Source organism: Cyprinodon tularosa, unplaced genomic scaffold, assembly GCF_016077235.1.
Source record: "Cyprinodon tularosa strain WSP-4 unplaced genomic scaffold, ASM1607723v1 ctg539, whole genome shotgun sequence".
Taxonomy (NCBI): domain Eukaryota; kingdom Metazoa; phylum Chordata; class Actinopteri; order Cyprinodontiformes; family Cyprinodontidae; genus Cyprinodon; species Cyprinodon tularosa.
Window position 1 is genome coordinate 1,098,273 of NW_024039273.1, and position 22,111 is coordinate 1,120,383.

The following is a 22,111-nucleotide window of genomic DNA, read 5'->3' on the forward strand; positions in this document are numbered from 1 at the left end:
TGCTCCACGCTGGCATACAACGGGTAATTTCTCAACATTCTCGCCGTATGTCGTTCCAGCGTGTTTCAGCTGCTAACTTATATAAGCGTTCCCATAAGTTATCCAACATATGGACGCATTTTTTACCAGATTTTTCGTACATCACGCTGGTCTACTTCGTCAAGGTGTGACAGGGGCTTTACATCTAAATCCAATGAAACCATCGACACATTTCTAGGTGTTAAGCTAGCCTCAGTGTGTGGTTTTGTGTCTGTGTACCCACTGTGTGTCTGTAGTTGTATCTTCTGATGGCCTCTCTGATGTGACACGGCTGGATGGCTCCACTAGGGGGCTCCACTGTGACCGGAGAGCTCTGAAAACACAGCAGAGCGTTATTTCTGCAGGAAAGGCACATACAGCCACCGAGGAGAGAAGTGAGACACCTTCTTCCGTTTCCTCTGTCTTGCCCGGCTGTCCACGCTGCCGTTCCCCTGGAGGAGGGGCTTGGAGGAGTGGGAGGAGCCTGGAGTGGATGGGGGCGTGGCCTCGGGCGAATCTGGATCCTTCTTTACCTGCAGCCGAACATTGACAGAGCTTAGATGTGAGGTTTCAGGGGCGGAGCGACTGAATGCGCTGCCCTCCTGCGGTACCTCGGTGTGTGTGCTGTAGTGGATGTAGCTGGCAGAGATGACATGGCTGACGGCGTTCATCTTCACAGTCATCTCCTGCTTCACTAACAGAGATAAATCTACGATCTACAGAGGAGGAGGAAGCTGTTACAACACGTTACGCTGTCGTTTTTTAACCAGCTCTTTGAGGACGTTACCTGTGCAACGGTCTCATAGGCCAGATATGAGAGGATCTCTGTGGCCATGCTGTTAGGTTTCAGCTCCAGGCTGCTGCAGTCCAGCCAGTCCCGAAACTTTGACGCTTTTTTGGCTGCGATAAAATGAATACGGTACAGAGAGGGCAGCTGAACAATAATACACCACAGATCCACCAGCAAAAGTAAAAAAAAACAACAAACCCGCCCTGATTCATAGAAAGCATTAATATCTGACAGCATTTAAGGAGGATTTCTAATCCCGTTCATTCTGTGACTAGAATATGGAGTGTATTTAGCTCCATTATTTGGGGCAAAGAAAAATGAAATCCAGAAGTTAAACTGTGAAAATCATTTTAGTAAGAAAAAAAAAAAGATTTTGAGACGAACCTTTGTTTTCTTAGATTTTGTTTAATCATTATTCATCTTAGAAATTTTTTAAACAGATTTTATAAATATATATATATATATATATATATATATATATATATATATATATATATATATATATATATATATATATATACACACAAACCGGATTCCAAAAAAGTTGGGACACTAAACAAATTGTGAATAAAAACTGAATGCAATGGTGTGAAGATGGCAAATGTCTATATTTTATTCGTAATAGAACATAGATGACAGCTCAAAAGTTTAATCTGAGTAAATGTAACATTTTAAAGGAAAAATATGTTGATTCAAAATTTCACAGTGTCTACAGATCCCAAAAAAGTTGGGACAAGTAGCAATAAGTGGCTGGGAAAAGGATATTGAGCATATAACGAACAGCTGGAAGACCAACTAACACTAATTAGGTCAATTGACAACAGGATTGGGTATAAAAAGATCCTCTCAGAGTGTCATTGTCTCTCTGGAGCCAAGATGGTAAGAGGATCACGTATTCCACCATTGTTTCGCAGAAAGATAGTGCAGCAATACCAGAATGGTGTTGCCTAGCGTAAAATAGCAAAGACTTTTAAGTTATCATCATCAAACGTGCATAACATCATCAAAAGATTCAGAGAATCTGGACCAATCGCTGTGCGTAAGGGTCAAGGCCGTAAAACTTCACTGGATGCTCGTGATCTCCGGGCCCTTAAACACCGCTGCACCTCAAACAGGAATGCTACTGTTAAGGAAATAACAGAATGGGCTCAGGAATACTTCCAGAAAGCATTGTCAGTAAACACAATCCGCCGTGCCTTCTGCTGTTGCCAGCTGAAACTCTACAGTACAAAGAGGAAGCCATTTCTAAGCAAGCTCCACAAGCTCAGCCATTTGCACTGGGCCAGGGATCATTTAAAATGGAGTGAGGCAAAATGGAAGACTGTTCTGTGGTCAGATGAGTCACGATTTGAAGTTCTTTATGGAACACTGGGACGCCGTGTCATCCGGACCAGAGAGGACAAGGATAACCCAAGCTGTTATCAACGCTCCGTTCAGAAACCTGCATCACTGATGGTATGGGGTTGCATGAGTGCTTGTGGCATGGGCAGCTTGCATGTCTGGAAAGGGATCATAAATGCAGAGACCTATGTTCAGGTTCTAGAACAACATATGCTTCCATCTAGACGTCATCTGTTTCAGGGAAGACCCTGCATTTTTCAACAAAATAATGCCAGTCCACATTCTGCAGCAATCACAACATCATGGCTACGTAGGAGAAGGATCCGGGTACTGAAATATCCAGCCTGCAGTCCAGATCTTTCACCTATAGAGAACATTTGGGGCATCATAAAGAGGAAGGTGCAACAAAGAAGGCCCAAGACGACTGAACAGTTAGAGGCCTGTATTAGACATGAATGGGAGAGCATTCCTATTTCTAAACTTGAGAAACTGGTCTCCTTTGTCTCCAGACATCTGTTGAGTGTTGTTAGAAGAAGGGGGGATGCCACAGAGTGGTAAAAATGGCCTTGTCCCAACTTTTTTGGAATTTGTTGACGCCATGAAATTTGGAAATAACATATTTTTATCTTAAAATGATACATTCAATTTAAAATTTTGATTTGCGATTTGTGTTCTATACTGAATAAAATATTTGTTTTTGACACCTCCACATCATTGCATTCAGTTTTAATTCACAATTTGTATAGTGTCCCAATTTTTTTGGAATCCGGTTTGTATATATATATTAGGGGTGGAACGGTTAACAAAATCTATGGTTCGGTTCAGTTCACGGTTTCGTGGTCACGGTTTTCGGTTCTGTTCAGTATATGTTTATTGTTACACCGAAAAATAAAAAATAAAAAAAAATTGAAAAAAATTTATGAAAAAATAAAAATTTATGAAATTAATGAAAAAAATCCCCCAAAATTTATGAATTGTAATTATTTTTAATGATCCGCGGAAACCCTGGATCATTTCCGCATGTTTTGCTGCTTTGAATTTAATCATCTGGCGCATGCTCTCTAACATCTCCAAGAAACTCAGAGCGGAGCGGACGGGAGCCACAGTGGAGGCTGTAGGCTTTGCTTTGTGCAGGCGGTCTGGAGCGCAGCGGGGCAGAGCGCTGACGGAGTATGAGGGATTTCGGGGTTAGCATGACATGTTGCTGTTAGCATAAACAAAACGTGTTGCACAATGCTTGCACATTGTTGCACTTTTATCCACAACTTTCTTTCCGCCGTCATCGTAGGTCACTCTAAATGCAAAGAGGTCCCATACAGCAGACCTATAAAGTGCTGCTGGCGCGTCTTCCAACTCCTATTCTTTCCCACTCGCCATACCCACACAATTCTCCACAACAAGTGATTTTTTTCTGCTACGGCTATGCTGCTTCGCTTCTTCTTCTTGTTTACTACTGGTGGTTGGCTTTGGTCGCAGTACCGCCACCTTCTGCTCTGGAGTGTAAACGCTTTGCCTGTGAGAAAAAAGAGCAGCGCATGAACCGAACGAAACACACGCGAACCGAACCGAGACAGTCGAACCGAACAGTTCGGACGGTTTTCATAAACCGTTCCATCCCTAATATATACACATACATATACGCACATTATACATTTATATACATTATAAATTTCTTTTTAATTTCTACTTTTCTACATAAATTTAAAGAATTTCATTCCTTTCCAAAACACGTTTTCCCTTGTTCTGTCGGATCAGCATAGCCATAGTCAATACACATGCGCAAGACGTCAGATTTGCGTTTATCCCTTAAAAATAGACTTTAAACTACATCGACTGTCATGTATCCCTGTAGTCAAGTACAAAAAAAAATTAAAGGTCAGATCGCCAAACGCTTCAGTAATTAAATAGTTTTTTGTACATGACTAAAGGGATACACGCCCGTTGAGGTAGTTTTAAAGTCTATTTGTCGGACAGAACTAATGGGATAAATGGGTATTGACTATGGGTATGCTGCCCACATTACAGAACAAAGGCTCACTTTCTCTTCCTTTCTGGGGGCGAGCTTTTTATTGGAGCATTTTTTATTGGTCAAAAGCAAACGTTTGTATTGGGCTTGAAGTGAAGAGAATTAGATCTGTGAAACACAGAAAAGAATGTAATTTGAAAATCAGAAAAATACAAAAAAATAAATCATTAAACCTAAAAGAGACCATTTGATAAATATATCATCTGTATGGAATAAAATCTGAAAAAACAGCTAAATCACTCTCAAAACCATTTTTGGATGACAAAGGGTTTTTTTTAAAGTTTCCTCTCTGGATTATATTTTTTTTAGTTTACAAAATGGAACAAAATATTGGAACAAAAGTCACTCCATAGAGGCAGATGAAAAGTCTCACCAAAGCTCAGCTGACGACTCTCACAGAACTCGGTGTACTGAGCCGTGTCCATGTTCCGAGTGTGTCGCTCCAGACGCTGAATATTCAGACAACAAACACAGTGAACAACATCATCATCATCAACGTTAGATATGCTGAGTTCTTTGCTGTGACCTCTGACCTCCATCCTCTCCTGTTTAATCGTGTCCACTTCCTGCTTCTCGGCCAATGAAAGGAATTCCCCGGTTTGATCCATCCATGCCAGGAAGTCCAGAGCTAGTCGCTGCCTGCGCTGGTTTCCACCTGCAGACGAACCAGCTGACCGGAGAAACGCAGCCATAGGTCAGACGTAGGTCTGATTATGTTAAAAGCTGTTTGACCGAGTCCGAGCGTTTACCCGACTCCTGCTGCAAGTCCTCTTCCTCCACAGTCTTCAGCAGCTTGAATTTAAAATCTCTGAACTGCAGATATTTTAATAATCGTGCAAGCTTCCTCTGGTTTCAGGCAAAGAAACAAACAAAAAACAAAACAGAGGAATAAACTTCACTCAGAGGTTCAAACCAAAGAGGACTTTAGCTAAACAGATGAAGCCTTTTCTCTACCTTGTCCCTCCTCAGCAGGAACAGGATGTCCTCGGCTGAAATGACCCTTGAGCCGCGGAGTGCTGCTCCCTCGCAGGCCTGATGCAGCTGTTCCGTACAGTAAAACCATCCGTACATCAGGATCAGACTGTTCAAACTAGGGCCCCTAGTTACAGACTTAACCCCCATTAAAGTTACCATATTAATGAGCTGTGTGTGGACGATGTCCTCTACCAGGGCAGCCGTCTCAAACAGAGGCCTGCGGGCGTCTCCAAGAGCAAACCTGAAACACAAACTTATTCAGCTCTCTGAAGCAAACAGAGCCTCCCATGAACAGAACTGGGTTTAACTGGTGAGATGAAGCGTCTCAAGGCTTTCCCTTCATTTAGCCGAGGCATCAAGATCAGGGCTGAATTAATCGGAATAATCAATTATTGAAATAATCAACTAATTTAGTAATCGATTTACTGTTAACTGGAGTATAGAGACGCTAAACTATGGCTTTAGCTGACAGAGAAACCCACTTAGAGCAGTTTTTATACCCAAATTGTAGAAAAATCGAAACATTTGCATAAATTTAAGATGAAAAATATTTTCCGTCTGTCAATCTGCTCTATCAGAACTCCTCAAGTGGAAAAGTTTTGGTTTCACTTCATTTGATTTCATAAAGATCTTCTTTAAGCAACCTTTGGCTATCAGATTATTAATAAAAAAAGGTAATCAACCGATTAATCGATTTGCAAAATAATACCGGTAGTTACTTTCAGCCCTAATTACCACTAAATCAAACGGGACCAAAGTGGCGTAATTGTTTCAGCAGCACACAGATCTGCCATGACTGGTCGACCTCTTTGGTTCTGACAGTGGCTCCTCTGTAACAAGACAAAATACTCCTGCACTTTATTCTAAAATAGGCTTAAAACTTTCCTTTTTGATAAAGCTTATAGTTAGAGTGGCTCAGGTTATCCTGAGCTATCTCTATAGTTATGCTGCTATAGGCTTAGCCTGCTGGAGGACATAGGGACCCCTAGTTCATCATTCTATCTCTATTCTCCCACTCTGCAGAATCTGTTAGTTCAATCTCTAACGTTCTGCTCTCTCTGCTTTTTCTCATAGTAGCTTCATCTGGTCTGTTCCTGTTTGGCTGTGACTCCATCCTGGAGGGAAATATCAGCTGTGCTGCTGTCATCAACACCTTTGTTTATAGATGTAAGAGATCAGTCTGTTTTTCAGTGTAGTCCTGTTTCTCTGACTGTAACTTAATGGATGTGCTCTCTTTATCCTCAGACATGGGAGCTGGCTGGGAGCTTGTCTGCCAGGCTGTGTGTTTCCTGGACAGGGCCGCCTGTTGAGCTGGTTGACAGTTGCCTTTTGTATCTCTGCTTCTTTTTCTATCTCTGCTTCTGTCTCCTTGAACCCCAGTCGGCCTCAGCAGATGGCCGCTCACACTGAGCCTGGTTTTGCTGGAGGTTTCTTCCTGTTCAAAGGGAGTTTTTCCTCTCCACTGTCGCTACAAGCATGCTTAGTGCGAGGGATTGCTGAAGAGTCAATGAGTCGATGCAATCAACTGGTTTTAATTAGATAAAAAGCTTTGAATCAATCTGACTGGATGATCTGGTAAACTGTAAAGTGCCATGTGTGTTGTGAATTGGCGCTATAGAAATACAGTGAAATAAACTGAATTATTCAATTTCTTTTAATTAAAGTATAACAGCTGATTGATAGTACAGCATGGATTATAAATTTAAAAAGGCAGATTGCCTCACTGGATTTATAAACAATTTTACATTTTATTGGATATATTTTGTCTTAAAGTACAAAAGTGATCAAGATTTGATGAAAGCCTTTCCTCTGACGTTGTTCCTGTCAGACGGCTTCTCTTCTCTTTACTTCTGGCGGTTTTGATTGAATTATGCTCATAGAACCATTTGCATGTCCAAACAAATGGACTCCCTTCAAAGTCTCATCTCGGATAAAAAACAGAGCTTGCAAACGATCGCACACAAACTCGGGGTCAATAGGTAACACAACACACACACAGTTTGACCACAATGCACAGCACACAAACACACGGTTTGACCACGATACACATCAGCACACACGGTTTGGTAAGACCTCAATTTGCATCCAGATAGGCCACTTCCATGCTGACAAACCAACCTGAAGCCACATCCTCCACCTCTTTCCTTCTCTCATTTCTTCTCCTAGTCTTTCTCAAAGACCCCCTCACACCTGACAAGCCAGACCCCACCCACCTCCTTTATCTGCTCTCTGATTGGCTGCCTGCAGCTGTCAGTCACGCTAAGTGAGAAGAGTTCTGGTTTGGGGTTGCGGACAGGCCTGGCCTTGGGTTCGGACGTCGGCTTTGTGCACTGACAGATTTAGGTTTTGGGGTTTATTTGGGTTTCAGCCTCTCTGACCGCCACCGACCAACACTGCTCTGCTGCTCGCACCAAACAGGTGAGTAGCTGCACCCTGACTCCCTCTCAGCAATGAGAAGGTGGACAGCCATTTAAAGCTTATAACAGACTAGCAAGCATTTTGATTTGGACGAAAACTGAAAAAAATAGTTTATTTTATTTAAGGAGCTGAAAGCAGAGCAGATTTGGGAAGTTAGTTATGAAAATTAATTTGAAAAACATCTAAATACAAAAAAACAGCAACCCTCTGCTCTTCTGTGACTAAATCTATCAACTTCTACAAGCAGTTTGAATTTTTCCTCATTATACATCAACTCTGGGGTTCAAACTAAACCAAAAACCTGCTAAAATAACAATATTTCTGGAGCATTTTTGCAGTAAAGATAATTATATTCCTTTTATCTATAATAAAAAAAAAAAAAAACATCACAAATTTCCAAAAAATATTTAAAATTACCGACAAACTCATCAGTTGCTTAAAGCTGCAGCTATTCTGATCTTCTACGTTTTGGTGAATATTATCACAGGAATCATTTAGGGCTGCAGCGACGGATTATTTTAATAATCCATCCATCCATCTTTTTTTATATTCAATTCATTTAAAAGTATATACCTTTAGAAACGTAGAATTTCAAAATTTACATATATTTTGATTTTGAAAAAAAAAAGAAAAAAAAACTTAGGCATTTTCAATAAATTAGAAATGGCAGATACCAATTTATACATGTAATTTTATACATCTATCTATACCTATCTATATATATATAACGATAGATAGATAGATAGATAGATAGATAGATAGATAGATAGATAGATAGATAGATAGATAGATAGATAGATAGATAGATAGATAGATAGATAGATAGATATAGTTTAGTGTCATGTATGATTAAAATATTAAATATACCAATAAATAAATAAAAAAAATCACAACATATTTTTTCTGTCAATTAAAAATGCATTTTAAAAGATGAACTAAAAAGTTAAATGTCTTTTTTTAATGACTTTAAACGGAAAACAATGACTCTGGTTTTATTCTGTATAAATAACGATATAGTAGAATAATAATGTGTCTCTATGGGGGGTAAGCAGTTCATTGCATTGTTTTTGGGGTCGCAGTGTGACATGTTTTGGGTAATGATTTAATTAACAAGTTAAGTTACGATTATTCCAACAATCCATTAATCAAGATGAATCCTACTAACAGTTTTATATCATCAATTATATAAACCTTCATTAGCAAAAGCAAAGGTCCAGTGATAGAAGCAGAATCATAGTGCTGCAACTAATTATTTTGCAAATCGATTCATCTGCTTATTTTTTTTTTCCATTAATCGATTAATAATCAGATAGCCAATAAAGAAGATTTATTTTTTTACAAAATCAAAGCAGGTTAAACTAAAACTTTTCCACTAGATAGAGCAGATTGACAGATTGAAAAGATTTCCATCTTAACCACTAAATGTTTACATTTTTTTTTTAATGTTGGTATAATTACTGCTCTAAACGTGTCGCTCTGTCACCTAAAGAAAGGTTTTAGTCTCTATACTCCAGTTAAAGATGAACCGATTTCTAAAAGAGTTGAAGATGACTTTAATAATCAATCAATCATGGTTGTTTGAGCCCTGATCTCTTCCATCAGATGCTGTATCTGAGGAGCTGTGGCCTGTTTAGATCTCTGCTAGATTAAAGTAGAACTTCATTACTGTGTTTTATGTTTTATTTCTTCTTCAGGTTTTTTTAATGGCTTCCAACAGTCTGTTCAGCAGCTCCAGCCCCATGCTGTACTGGGGTAAGACATTTTATTAAACTCTTTATAAGTGTGTGTTTGCTCCTGTTCATGATGCTGAGTGAGGACTCGGTTGACTCTGCTGGTCTTTAAAAACAAAGTGAGGACAGGAAAATCTCCTGCCTTTGTTTAGTTAGAGGTTAGTTTCAGTACTAAAGGCATCAGAGATATCCAGTTGACCTGCAGTGCATGTTGAACGCGCCTCGAGGGGCGTGGAGAGGGCCTGAGGTGCGTTCGAACTGCAGAAAAACCATCAATGATAACAGGAGGTGGTCAATATCTAAAGATGTAACACTCCACTGGTTCACATATACAGGTGCTGGTCATAAAATTAGAATATCATGAAAAAGTAGATTGATTTCAGTAATTCCATTTAAAAAGTGAAACTTGTATATTATATTCATACATTACATACAAACTCATATATTTCAGATGTTTATTTTGTTTAATTTTGATGATTACAAATGACAACAAATGAAAATCTCAAATTCATCATATCAGAAAATTAGAATATTACTGAAGACCAATAAAAACAAAGGATTTATAGAAATGTTGGCCAACTGAAAAGTATGAACATGAAAAGTATGAGAATGTACAGCACTCAGTATTTAGTTGGGCCTCCTTTGGCCTGTATTACTGCAGCAATGCGGCGTGGCATGGAGTCGATCAGTCTGTGGCACTGCTCAGGTGTTATGATAGCCCAGGTTGCTCTAATAGTGGCTTTTAGCTCTTCTGAATTGTTGGGTCTGGTGTATTGCATCTTCTTCTTCACAATACCCCATAGATTTTCTATGGGGTTAAGGTCAGGAGAGTTTGCTGGCCAATTAAGAACAGGGATACCATGGTCCTTCAACCAGGTACTGGTAGCTTTGGCACTGTGTGCAGGTGCCAAGTCCTGTTGGAAAATGAAATCTGCATCTCCAAAAAGTTGGTCAGCTGCAGGAAGCATGAAGTGCTCTAAAACTTCCTGGTATGTGGCTGCGTTGACCCTGGACCTCAGAAAACACAATGGACCAACACCAGCAGATGACATGGCACCCCAAACCATCACTGACTGTGGAAACTTTACACTGGACTTCAAGCAACGTGGATGAAGTGCCTCTCTTCTTTTCCTCCAGACTCTGGGACCTTGATTTCCAAAGGAAATGCAAAATTTACTTTCATCAGAGAACATGACTTTGGACCACTCACCAGCAGTCCAGTCCTGTTTCTCTTTAGCCCAGGCAAGACGCTTCTGACGCTGTCTGTGGTTCAAGAGTGGCTTGACACAAGGAATGCGACAGCAGAAACCCATGTCTTTCATACGTCTGTGTGTGGTGGTTCTTGAAGCACTCACTCCAGCTGCAGTCCACTCTTTGTGAATCTCCCCCACATTTTTGAAGGGGTTTTGTTTCACAATCCTCTCCAGGGTGCGGTTATCTCTCTTGCTTGTACACTTTTTTCGACCACATCTTTTCCTTCCCTTCGCCTCTCTATTAATGTGCTTGGACACTGAGCTCTGTGAACAGCCAGCCTCTTTAGCGATGACCTTTTGTGTCTTGCCCTCCTTGTGCAAGGTGTCGATGGTCGTCTTTTGGACAACTGTCAAGTCAGCAGTCTTCCCCATGATTGTGTAGCCTATAGAACTAGACTGAAAGACCATTTAAAGGCTTTTGCAGGTGGTTTGAGTTAATTAGCTGATTAGAGTGTGGCACCAGGGGCCATCAATTTTGAACCTTTTCACAATATTCTAATTTTCTGATATGATGAATTTGAGATTTTCATTTGTTGTCATTTGTAATCATCAAAATTAAACAAAATAAACATCTGAAATATATGAGTTTGTATGTAATGTATGAATATAATATACAAGTTTCACTTTTTAAATGGAATTACTGAAATCAATCTACTTTTTCATGATATTCTAATTTTATGACCAGCACCTGTAAAGTCAGGAGGATGAGCGGCACTCTGATCACTCTAATGAAATATTTTGACACTGAACTGTGTCGAAACAGTTTATAAATACGTTCATAAAACATCAACACTTGGCACTGAAACGTTCAGTTTTATATCCTGACACTTGAAGTTTTTACCATCTAAATAAACAAAGATATTCTCTCCCAGACTGCATCAATGAGCCATAGAATTCAAGATGGACGCCTTGGGTGTGAACGCAGCATAAAATGTTGATTAGATTTAGTTTAGGGATGCACCAATAAAGGTCAGCTTTAAAGGAGAAGTTCACTTTTTAACACTTTAAGCCCATTTTCTGTAGTGTCCAGGATGAAATCGAATGAAGGACACCAAAATTTTGACAATTGGTCCTGTCTCTGCTTTTTGGCTCATTTAGAATCCCCCCCTGGCTGCTTTAGAATGGCTTGCATAGAGCATGTCCGATAATGTCCTTAAAACAACCTTAAACGTTCTTTTTTTTAAAATATGCTACTCACCGTGTCGTCAGTGCTGTTCAATGACGTTCCAAAAAAAGTTTCGTGAAGAAAAAACGTTCCTGTAGTGTTTTATTTAGCATTTTGTAAATCCCATTGAGTTCTGTAGGAATAGTCAATATTCCGCTGCCACCGGAAACGGAAATGGGGCCTGTTTACACAGTTGTAGTCTTTTCGCTTCACTCTGTGTACTCCGACGTCGAGAATCAAGAATCCACCTTTCGTATTCCATTTTCAGAGTTTTTTAAAGTGTTTAACAGAGACGTTAGCACCTCGACGTCGGAGTACACAGAGTGAAGCGAAAAGACTACAACTGTGTAAACAGGCTCCATTTCCGTTTCCGGTGGCAGCGGAATATTGACTATTCCTACAGAACTCAATGGGATTTACAAAATGCTAAATAAAACACTACAGGAACGTTTTTTCTTCACGAAACTTTTTTTGGAACGTCATTGAACAGCGCTGACGACACGGTGAGTAGCATATTTAAAAAAAAGAACGTTTAAGGTTGTTTTAAGGACATTATCGGACATGCTCTATGGAAGCCATTCTGAAGCAGCCAGGGGTTGATTCTAAATGAGCCAAAAAGCAGAGACAGGAGCAATTGTCAAAATTTTGGTGTCCTTCATTCGATTTCATCCTGGACACTACAGAAAATGGGCTTAAAGTGTAAAAAACCGAACTTCTCCTTTAAGGTCAGGCTGTAGAACGCTTTGAACATATATTAGGCTAATGAGACGTCCTCAGTGTGTCTGGAAAACCCAGGGGTGTTTGTGTGTCCTACATCATGCTCTGCAGCTCTGGGATGAAACTGGTCCTGGAGGATGGGCGCTCTTTAGAACTGGAGGAGGCTGAGCCCGCCATGGGACCACTTCGAACCACCTGCTGACCCACATAAAAAAAAAAAAAGAAAAGATTAGCTTTTAGGAAACATAACGTACTAAGAAATGACTACAGAATCCACAGCATCAGAAAAGAAACACAAGAAGGTTTTATTTTTCAAACACTGAGCCTGGTTCTGCTGCCAGTTTCTTCCTGTTAAAACTCAGTTTTTCCTCTCCACTGTCACTACAAGCAGGCTTGGTGTGAAGGATTGCATTAGTGTGAATCAGTCGATACAATCCCTTTAACTTTCATAAGATTTATAAACATATGTTTTACTTCCTTGTTTGATGTTTGTCTCTTTGGGGTCTTGCTGCAAGCTGCAAGTTTAATCATTTATTACTTGTTGAATTTGAGAAAAAACAAAACAGGAAGATACCAAAGAGGTTTTTAGTGTATAGATCAGAGGTCAGGGATTACCGGACCCAACCTGATTTAAAGCATTTATAAATTACTGCATGTTGTCAACAACAGTGTCTAACTTCACTTGCGCTGCTTCTCCTGTTAATACGGTAAAGCTCTCCGGAGCGTCCTGCTCCAGGCTGCATGTGATACTAATGATCCAATGAGCTGCAGTCAGTCTGGGTTGCTGCTGCTGCTACTTTTAGACACAGCAGGTAAACCTGTGGCGAGCCGGGCGATGGGAAAGAAGGAGAAGATGATGAGAAAAAGAGAGCAGAGAAAGTGTGGACTGCTGGAAGAACTGTGGGGAACTGGTGAAAGAAAAGTGAAATTGTGCTCAAAGATGACCCTGAACATTTAGAGGATGTTTGGCTCAACCTGCTGCTGTGAAGCAGGATTCTCCACCATGAACAGAATCAAAAATAAATATGGATCCAGGCTCAAAATGAGCTCCTTGATATGTGCTTTAGAATGGCTTAGTCTCCATTCAACCCCAGGTTTAAAGCCTTGCAGGGCAGCATAAGACAGAAAAAAGAAAGAAAAACGGTCAGTTTAGGGGTTTTATAAAACGTGTGAATCAGGAAATTGTCTAAATACCAAACTGAAAGATTGTTGTTCTCTACTTTTTTTTTTATTTGATGTATAACATGGATGCATAAACACCTCATTTTATTTCAGTGGTAAATTCTGTTTAAAGTAACAGATTATAATAAAAATCCGGACCTTTACTGGTTGATGATTTTCAGACTCTGCTGATTATTAATTAGTTACCCCTGATCTAGATCATCAGAGCAGAGAAAAAAGCAATAAAATGACCTTCTGGTTTTCCATAGGGCGAGTTAAAAACATTATAAACGCTAAAACTCTGCTGCAGTCAATGAAAGATGGAGGGGAGGTGATTTCTCATGTGGAAGAACGCAGACTCAGACAAAAGCCTAAAACAACAAGATAGCAGAAAAGTCGTGAGGCGAATAAAAGGACAAAGAGAGTAAATCGGGGCAGACAGTGAGGACAGGTGCTGTGACCGCACTAACTTCCCCCGGTGGAAACAATGCAGCGCAGCTCCCTCCTATTCAAACACTGCGGCGAGCGAAACACAATGTAGAAACAAAGTGGACAGGAGGGAGAGAGGCGCCGAGGACACGGAAGAGGGAAAAACAACAGACCTGATGGAAGGAAAGGAAAGACTCACCGGAGTTTATCAGAAACACTCAGCTGTAAGCTCCAGCTGTTGATTTTCTCGAATCGGTTGTATTTTGACGCGATGTGATGACGTAGGTGACTGGAGGGTTATGGGAAATGTAGTTATCCAACGGGTTTCAACAATGTCCAGTGAAAACTTGGGTTCAGTTACAAATGAAGATTATTCACCTTGAAAAAATCATGGAGGAACAGGATCCCTTTTGAGTCACAGGCTCAAACATCGTACAAACCATAGAAAATAATTGAGAAAGTTCTTAATTCAATTCAGTTTATTTCTATAGCGCCAACTCACAACACGTCATCTTAAAGGAATAGTACACCCAAAACATGATTAGCCTTCATTTTCTACTCACCTCCATGCTGAACAACACTCTGGAGTACTTTTTTGATATCTCAAATGCATCTGGAGATCTGGGAGGCTTCTTGCTGTCTGCTGACATTCAAATAATGGAGGTCCATGGCGCCCGAGACAGAAAGGTCCATAAAAGTCCACAAAAACGTGTCAATATTCCTCCATACTGCTCGTCCAATGTAATCCAAGTGTCCTGAGTGGGTAGCATCCAGAATTTACTCGAAACGAAGTAATTTAGAATGTTTTTAGAGCATAAACAGTAGTGTATAGGATTTCCTAATAGCGCCCCCATGCGCGCTCACGATTCTACGGAAGCCGGCAGACCAAACCGGAAGGAAGTGCGCATTCAGCGTCTGGTCTGCCGATAATGCAAGCGTAGAAGAAGAAATGTGCTGTTTACCTGTGCAAAGAAAGAAACAACGAAAGAAAAATGTCTGAGGACTTCAGTGTTGAGGAAGAGCATGAGTTCTTTGCCGAGCTGAATGCGCTGGTTTGGTCTGCCGGCTTCCGTAGAATCGTGAGCGCGCATGGGGGCGCTATTAGGAAATCCTATACACTACTGTTTAGGCTCTAAAACGTTCTAAATGACTTCGTTTCGAGTAAATTCTGGATGCTACCCACTCAGGACACTTGGATTACATTGGACGAGCAGTATGGAGGAATATTGACAAGTTTTTGTGGACTTTTGTGGACCTTTCTGTCTCGGGATTCATAGACCTCCATTATTTGAATGTCAGCAGACAGCAAGAAGTCTCCCAGATCTCCAGATGCATTTGAGATATCAAAAAAGTACTCCAGAGTGTTGTTCAGCATGGAGGTGAGTAGAAAATGAAGGCTAATCATGTTTTGGGTGTACTATTCCTTTAAGGCACTTTACAGTTCACCAGATCATCCAGTCAAATTGATTCAGTTTTCTATCTAAGCAAAACCAGTTGATTGCATCGACTTATTGACTTGAATGCAATCCCTCACACTAAGCATGCTTGTAGCGACAGTGGAGAGGAAAAACTCCCTTTTAACCGGAAGAAACCTCCAGCAGAACCAGGCTCAGTGTGAGCGGCCATCTGCTGAGGCCGACTGGGGTTCAAGGAGACAGAAGCAGAGAAACAAAAGGCAGCTGTAAAAGGAAGCCCCGTTCCAGCAAACATACAGCCAGGCAGACGAGCTCTGAGTCAGCTCCCATGTCAGAGGATGAAGAGAGCGCATCCAGTTAGTCACCATCAGAGAAACAGGACTACACTGAAAAACAAGCAGAGCACAAACATCCATAAACAAAGGCTTATGATGGTAGCACCACAGTTGATATCCAGGATGTCCAGTTCATTTCAGAAGAAGCTACCATGAGAAAAAGCAGAGAGAGCATAACTTTAGAGATTAAAGTAACAAATACTGCAGAATGGGAGAATAGAGATGGAATGATGAAAAGAGGTCCCTTTGTCCTCCAGCAGTCTAAGTCTATAGCATTACAAATGGAGAATACAGCTCAGGATAACCTGAGTATTTTGTATGATGTTGTATAATAAAGGTGGAGCCACAGTGCGGCCAAAGTAAAGTCAAGGAGAAATTCAGATTAGGAAATAATAGTAGCATTACTTATCAACAGATGTACAGTAAATTAATTAAGCCTAGTTTTTATTCATGGAAATGTGGAAACTTTTATTTACTTCCTGAACAACCAGCCAAAATTTTTCACTATTTTTCTTTTGCTTTGAGTTTTATGGTGGTTGGCAGACTAACCAGTGCATTACTGCCACCAGCTGAAATGGAGTTTGGACAAGAGCTTAAAATAAAAAAAATATTTACTCTTGCAATGTAATTTACGTAGCAAATAAATAAACAAATTAATAATTACCTGAACCATTTAAGCTGAAAACCATGGCTGACTCTAAAATCTGCTTATTATCAATCACTCTTTAGCAGTTTTGGAAGAACAATATCAGTCCTGTTTGGCGGTGACTCCATCCTAGAGAGAAATATCAGCTGAGCTTCTGCCATCAACACCTTTATTTATAGATTTTGGTTCTTGGCCTGTTTTCCAGTGCAGTCCTGTTTCTCTGACTGTGACTGGCTGGATGTGCTCTCTTTCATCCTCTGACGGAGCTGGCTCATGGCTTGTCTGCCTTGCTTTGTGTTTCCTGGACGTGGCCGCCTGTGGAGCTAGATGACAGTTGCCTTTTGTATCTCTGCTTTTTTTTTTCTCTTTTCCACTTATGTCCCCTGAACCCCAATTGGCCTCTGCTGATTGAATTATACCTTCAAGGATTTAAAAACCCACAAAATGTCAAAGGTTCGAGTCCCGGCCCTGCTGACCTTTGCAGAATGTCTCTCCCCTCTCTCCTAACCCACGCTCTTATTTGTTATTTTCAAAAGTAACAAATAAAGGTCACTAGAGCCTTGAAAAACATATTTGGAAGACCACAAAATGCAATTTATAGCCGGAATTAAATTAGACACTGCATTTTCATAAAAAAAATCAACAAAATTATATAATATTTTACTATGTAATTACATGAAAGAACGGAAAGCATAAAGCCTCTTGTAACTGTTCCCCTTTCTCAGACACCGTGGGTAAATGTCGGCCGGCTCCATCCCCTAAACTTCACCAGCTGGATGAGCAGGATGTGAGAGCTCCATTGCAGCAGCACAGCACAGCATCCCAAAGAGGCCTGGTTCACACTGACAGCCCCAACTTCCTCTGCAGCATCCTGCCACAGCACTGGAGATGTAACAAGACCCTGCCCAGAGCTTTCACAGTGAGCAACCACTCTGTCAGCCATTCTCTCTGTATCTGTCTTAGTCCATGGTATAATGTCTGTAAAGGTGTTAAAAGTGTTTTGCATCTTGCAGGTGGTTGCTGTCGGTAACGACGTGCCAGACGGGGTGGTTGTGACGGTGATGGCGGGCAATGATGACAACTGCAGCGCTGAGCTACGCAATGCCACAACAACCATGAAGCAAGGTTATGCCCAGTTCAACGATCTTCGCTTCATTGGTCGCAGTGGCAGAGGTACTCCATTTGCTTTAATGGCTGTGTGTTTAATGGATGGGGCCACCTTTTACAGTTACCTTTTGTATCTCTGCTTCTGTCTCCTTGAACCCCAGTAGTCCTCAGCAGATGGGCGCTCACACTTAGCCTGGTTCTGCTGGAGGTTTCTTCCTGTTAAAAGGGAGTTTTTCCTCTCCACTGTTGCTACAAGCATGCTTAGTGTGAGGGATTGCCTTAGAGTCAATGCAATCAGCTGGTTTTCCTTAGAAAGAAAACTTTGAATCAATTTGACTAGATGATCTTGTGAACTGTAAAGTGCCTTGAGATGACGTGTTGTGAATTAGTGCTATATAAATAAACAAAATTTAAACTGAATTACCACCATTTAAAGCTCGAATAAAGAAAATGTGTCAAAACAGAAACATGTTGGTGAATTTTCCTCCTCGTTGCCTATGATCTTTTTCTTTCCATCTATGTTTTTTTTTTCCTTTTAGGGAAGACCTTCACCCTATCAATCAATGTGCTGACCTCACCTCCTCAAATAGCCACAGTACACAGAGCAATCAAGATTACTGTGGATGGACCCCGTCTGCCGAGACGTTAGTAAACCCTAGAAAGAAACACCCAAAGGTTTAACACTTCGTGGGCAGAACCTTCATAAAGGTGGTATTTATGGATGTTCTGCTTTCCTCAGGTCAGAGACAGAAAGAGCTGAAGTCAGGAATTTTCCGGCCTCCCAGCAGCATCAGCAGCTCTGCCCCAATAGGTACGGGAAAGTTTAAATAGTTACTTCGATCTTTGTTGAAATGTTAGTCTGAAATTTACTGTTATTAAATATCAAGTAACCTAAAGTGTAGGTGGTGAAATCTCTTAACAACTCGGTTTAGGATATCTGGATTTAATTTTATTTCCTAATGAGAATCCAATGGTGCAAATTTGGTCTAAACAATAATTCTCCAAGTAGCAGGAATACATTTTGTTTTTTACTTTAACTCCTGAAAAAAGCAAAGGGTAGATTTTCATTGTCATTAAATTCATGATTAAATGCTCCTTTTTAGATGATCTTTTCTTTGACAGTAGATTTATAATTAAACAGTTATTATCTTTTAAAAGCACAAAGGGAGAGCTATAGTTTTCCCTTGGAGAGAGATATCCATATTTTATTTTTAAAAGAAATACAGAGATAATAATATACAGTATTATATACAGACATGAAAATATACAATATATAAAATTTTAAATGTGAGGAGAAAAATGCAATCCTATGAAAGGTGATTAGAGCCACTGAAAAAAAAAAAATAAAAAATGTTATTTTATTTTAGTTTAATATGGTATTCTGACTTTTTTTTTATTAAACCTAAATAAAATATAAAAACCAGTTAACTTTTTTTCCCCAGTGGCCCTAATCCTGTCCAGTAAAAGTCTGATGTCAAACTCTAAAGAAATTTTTAATTAAAAAAAAGGTTTTGAGAGCCAATTTGCTGTTTTACTTAGATTTTATATTTTCAGAGAAATTATATTCTTTTCACTTCAAGCCCACTACAAACGCTCACTTTGTGCTAATGTCCATGCAGACCAATATAATTTGTTTTTAAATTTCCTCTTTTAAACCGTTTAAGCTAAGATCATCTTAAAACCTTCTCAAATAAAATAAAAGCATTTGCAAAGCGGCGGCAGAATAATCTGTTTTTAGTTCTATTTTAAAGTATGAGAGGAACCTTTGAAAGTTCCCTGAATAAAATGATGTCATTTTGTCCTCAGACTGCAGGTCCTTTTCCTCCTCCCTGTGGAACAATGAGCCCTCATTTCTTGGTCAGGTCACATCTCTGACATCCTCCTTCACTCCTGCTCCCAGACTGCATCACCTGCCCTCTGGCCCCTTCTCCACCCATCCTCCTCCATACGCCTCCTATTTGTCCTCTGCTCCTTCTGGTCCCCCTCCGCTGAGCCACAGTGGTCCCTTCCAGCCAGGCAGTTTCTACTACGGGTCCAACCAACCACTCCAAAGCACAGGGGAGGACCGCAACATTGTTGCTACCATGTCCAATTACATAGAAGGGGCGTGTCTTAACATGAGGGGGGAGGAGCCTGTCTGGAGACCTTACTGATGGCAATAAGTTCAGTTGTAACCACATGTTTTATTTTGTTTGTTCACACATAATGTCTTATTTGTTGCATGTATTATTGCTTTAGATGAATATTCTTTTCAGATTTTAGAAAACTTTGTACCAATCTGACTGTATGATCTGGTTTAATTGTCTCTGTAAAATGCATTGAGATGACATGTTGTTAATGGTTGCTATGGAAATGGAAATAATTGAAAATGTAATTTTTTTAAAATAAAATGATGCTTGACATGAATATGATTATAAAAATACATAAATAATACTCAAATAGCATCACTAATTTACATTTATTAGCAGACTAATAACCGTTAATGGATTTGCAAATAAATAAAGAAGGTAGATGCTACAGTCTCAGAAATATAAAATCCCAAACATCTTGTCACAATCTGAACTTCTATAACATACATGAACTACTAAAAATAAAACTGAAAAAAGCTGCACCATATGAGAGCTGAACAAGAGAGAAAATGGTTTAGTTATGGATTAATTATCTCTTAATCAAGAGATAATTATTCTAATCAAATCTAATCTCTAGGTTTTTTTTTTTTCAGAAGCTAAGACATCTTAATTTGATTCCAGAAAAGGAAAGAAGTCATTGCTATGGCAACACTGAAGCACCAGATGTGCATGGCTGTAGCTCTGTAGGGCAGGTTGCAAGAGGTAAGGAACATTTGACAACCTCCATGTTACTTGCTTTAAGCTTCTACACCTTCCAACTGTGTGGGAATGTAGGGGACAGGTATGAGTTAGGTTTTAACAGATTTTGTCATTCTAACAAAAACAAAAAAAACCATGAGAAACAGATAGAAATGCAAACCTGCAAATCCATCAGCTCCTTTATTCTCCAAACAAACACATGAAATGCTGTTCAGTGGGCTGGCATTTAATCAAACATTTGCCCCTTTCTTGAAATTTAATTTACCCAGTGAAATAAAGCTGTTTTAAAGAGCGCCTTCCTTTTCTGAAAGAATGGTTCATTTTTTCTTCTTCCTAACTTGTTTGACAAAGGTGCAGCAAACCTGGTAACTTAAATTTAAATGCAGGTTTCCAGCCAGTCTGCACTGATGCAGACTATTTAAGGGCTGAACGGTCCACTCGTCCCACTCACTTTGTGGTTTGGGACAGCCCTTCATATGACGGCCCTCCACGGGAACACACAAATGTAGGGTTAGTGCGTAAGGGTAGTGTTTAGGGGCCAGTTTGGGATTGGCCCTTTTTCTCATCTGGGCATAATTCACCACCTGGGTAATAAGCAGTTCTGCATTAAACCACACGGTGGCAGCAGTGATACAGTGATACTCTCAAGTGAAAAGTCTTGACTTATTTGACATGTTGGCGTATATAACAATAAACTGACGAGAAAAATACAGTAAATAATAATTGATAAACATTGATATACCAATGCCTAAGATAGCAAACACAGAATCTGTGCTGATAATTCATTAAAATCTTAATAACCAAAGGTGTTAATAACACAAATGTCACAGGTTACAGATTTTAATGATCACAGATGTTAATTGATAAAGACGTTAATGACCACAGACGCTCTTGAGGACATTTACTAAAGACGTGGTCATTTTGAGTTCAAATGGGGAAAAAAGAAAAACGAAGTTCCATTATAAATCAACATTTATTACCAACAGTTTTATCTTACATTGTTATTATTTCACAAGAAATGCATTCTTTTTCATGTACAAATTACAAATACATAAGCTATTATCTCCACTCTTTAGTTTAAATGTACACTTGCTTAGTTTTTCCTGTCACCGGATGTGGCGACCTGGCAACATTTTACAGTAAAAAACAGTCAGAAAAAAATGGTCTCAGTCTCTGGGAGAGAGATCGGGAGCTCTTTGAACTCTTTGTGGGAATCATGAAGCTTAATTTCATCCCATCTTTTGCAGTCGTCTAATTGTTGGTCTGACTGTTGATACACGTCAAAGAGAAAACCCCAAGAAAAGCTTGTTCCCAAAAGCTGAGAGATCCTTACAGATCAAGTGACCCAATGACTGTGGTGTGACAGTTAATAGCTTGTTCCCAGAATTCCTAAAAAGAGAAGGAGGTTGTATGGAGAGCGAGAATCCTTGCAGAATAAAAAAAAAGGACAATGCTTGTGAAGGACGGCAAAATACAACAGGATCCCCCAGCATTAATTCATTTGCTGGGTTTGTCAAGAAGCTATAAGTCCCAAACTGGATCTGCTGACTCATAAAGCACCACTGAGGAAGGATTTAGAAAAGAATAAACCGAATATAACTTTTTCTGCAAGCACCTAACTTTATAGTTTAACTTGGCCATTTTTCTTTATACAGTGCTGAATAGTGTCATTGAATGCATGTGTGCGTGCATGTGTGTTGCAAAGCCTTTTCTGAAAAATGCTGAACTGCATGAAGGTTTGGGTCAAAGTCAGAGGA

The 22,111-nt window shown here is 39.8% G+C and overlaps 2 protein-coding genes across 3 annotated transcripts in view; one reads left to right on the forward strand and one right to left on the reverse strand.

The window, feature by feature from the left end:
- supt3h (SPT3 homolog, SAGA and STAGA complex component) overlaps positions 1–14,309 on the reverse strand; it is an 18,366-nt gene extending 4,057 nt beyond the window's left edge. Inside the window, exons 1-11 of one of the 2 annotated variants that reach the window (XM_038304603.1) lie at positions 14,223–14,309; positions 12,531–12,628; positions 5,307–5,391; positions 5,130–5,216; positions 4,925–5,021; positions 4,709–4,845; positions 4,549–4,624; positions 806–918; positions 630–734; positions 423–551; positions 263–352 (exon numbers count right to left, since the gene is read on the reverse strand). In XM_038304603.1, the coding sequence (XP_038160531.1) occupies positions 263–352; positions 423–551; positions 630–734; positions 806–918; positions 4,549–4,624; positions 4,709–4,845; positions 4,925–5,021; positions 5,130–5,216; positions 5,307–5,391; positions 12,531–12,610 (999 nt within the window). In that variant the 5' untranslated portion in view covers positions 12,611–12,628; positions 14,223–14,309. Of the gene's footprint in view, positions 1–262; positions 353–422; positions 552–629; positions 735–805; positions 919–4,548; positions 4,625–4,708; positions 4,846–4,924; positions 5,022–5,129; positions 5,217–5,306; positions 5,392–12,530; positions 12,632–14,222 lie in introns of both variants that reach the window. The other variant, XM_038304604.1, reaches the window with a different exon arrangement.
- runx2a (RUNX family transcription factor 2a) lies at positions 7,444–19,921 on the forward strand. The gene is made up of 7 exons (XM_038304606.1): positions 7,444–7,568; positions 9,263–9,320; positions 17,145–17,338; positions 17,433–17,592; positions 18,066–18,170; positions 18,266–18,337; positions 19,333–19,921. The coding sequence occupies exons 2-7, from the start codon at positions 9,272–9,274 to the stop codon at positions 19,677–19,679; spliced, it is 927 nt and encodes a 308-aa protein (XP_038160534.1). The 5' UTR covers positions 7,444–7,568; positions 9,263–9,271; the 3' UTR covers positions 19,680–19,921.
- The last annotated feature ends 2,190 nt before the right edge of the window (positions 19,922–22,111 follow it).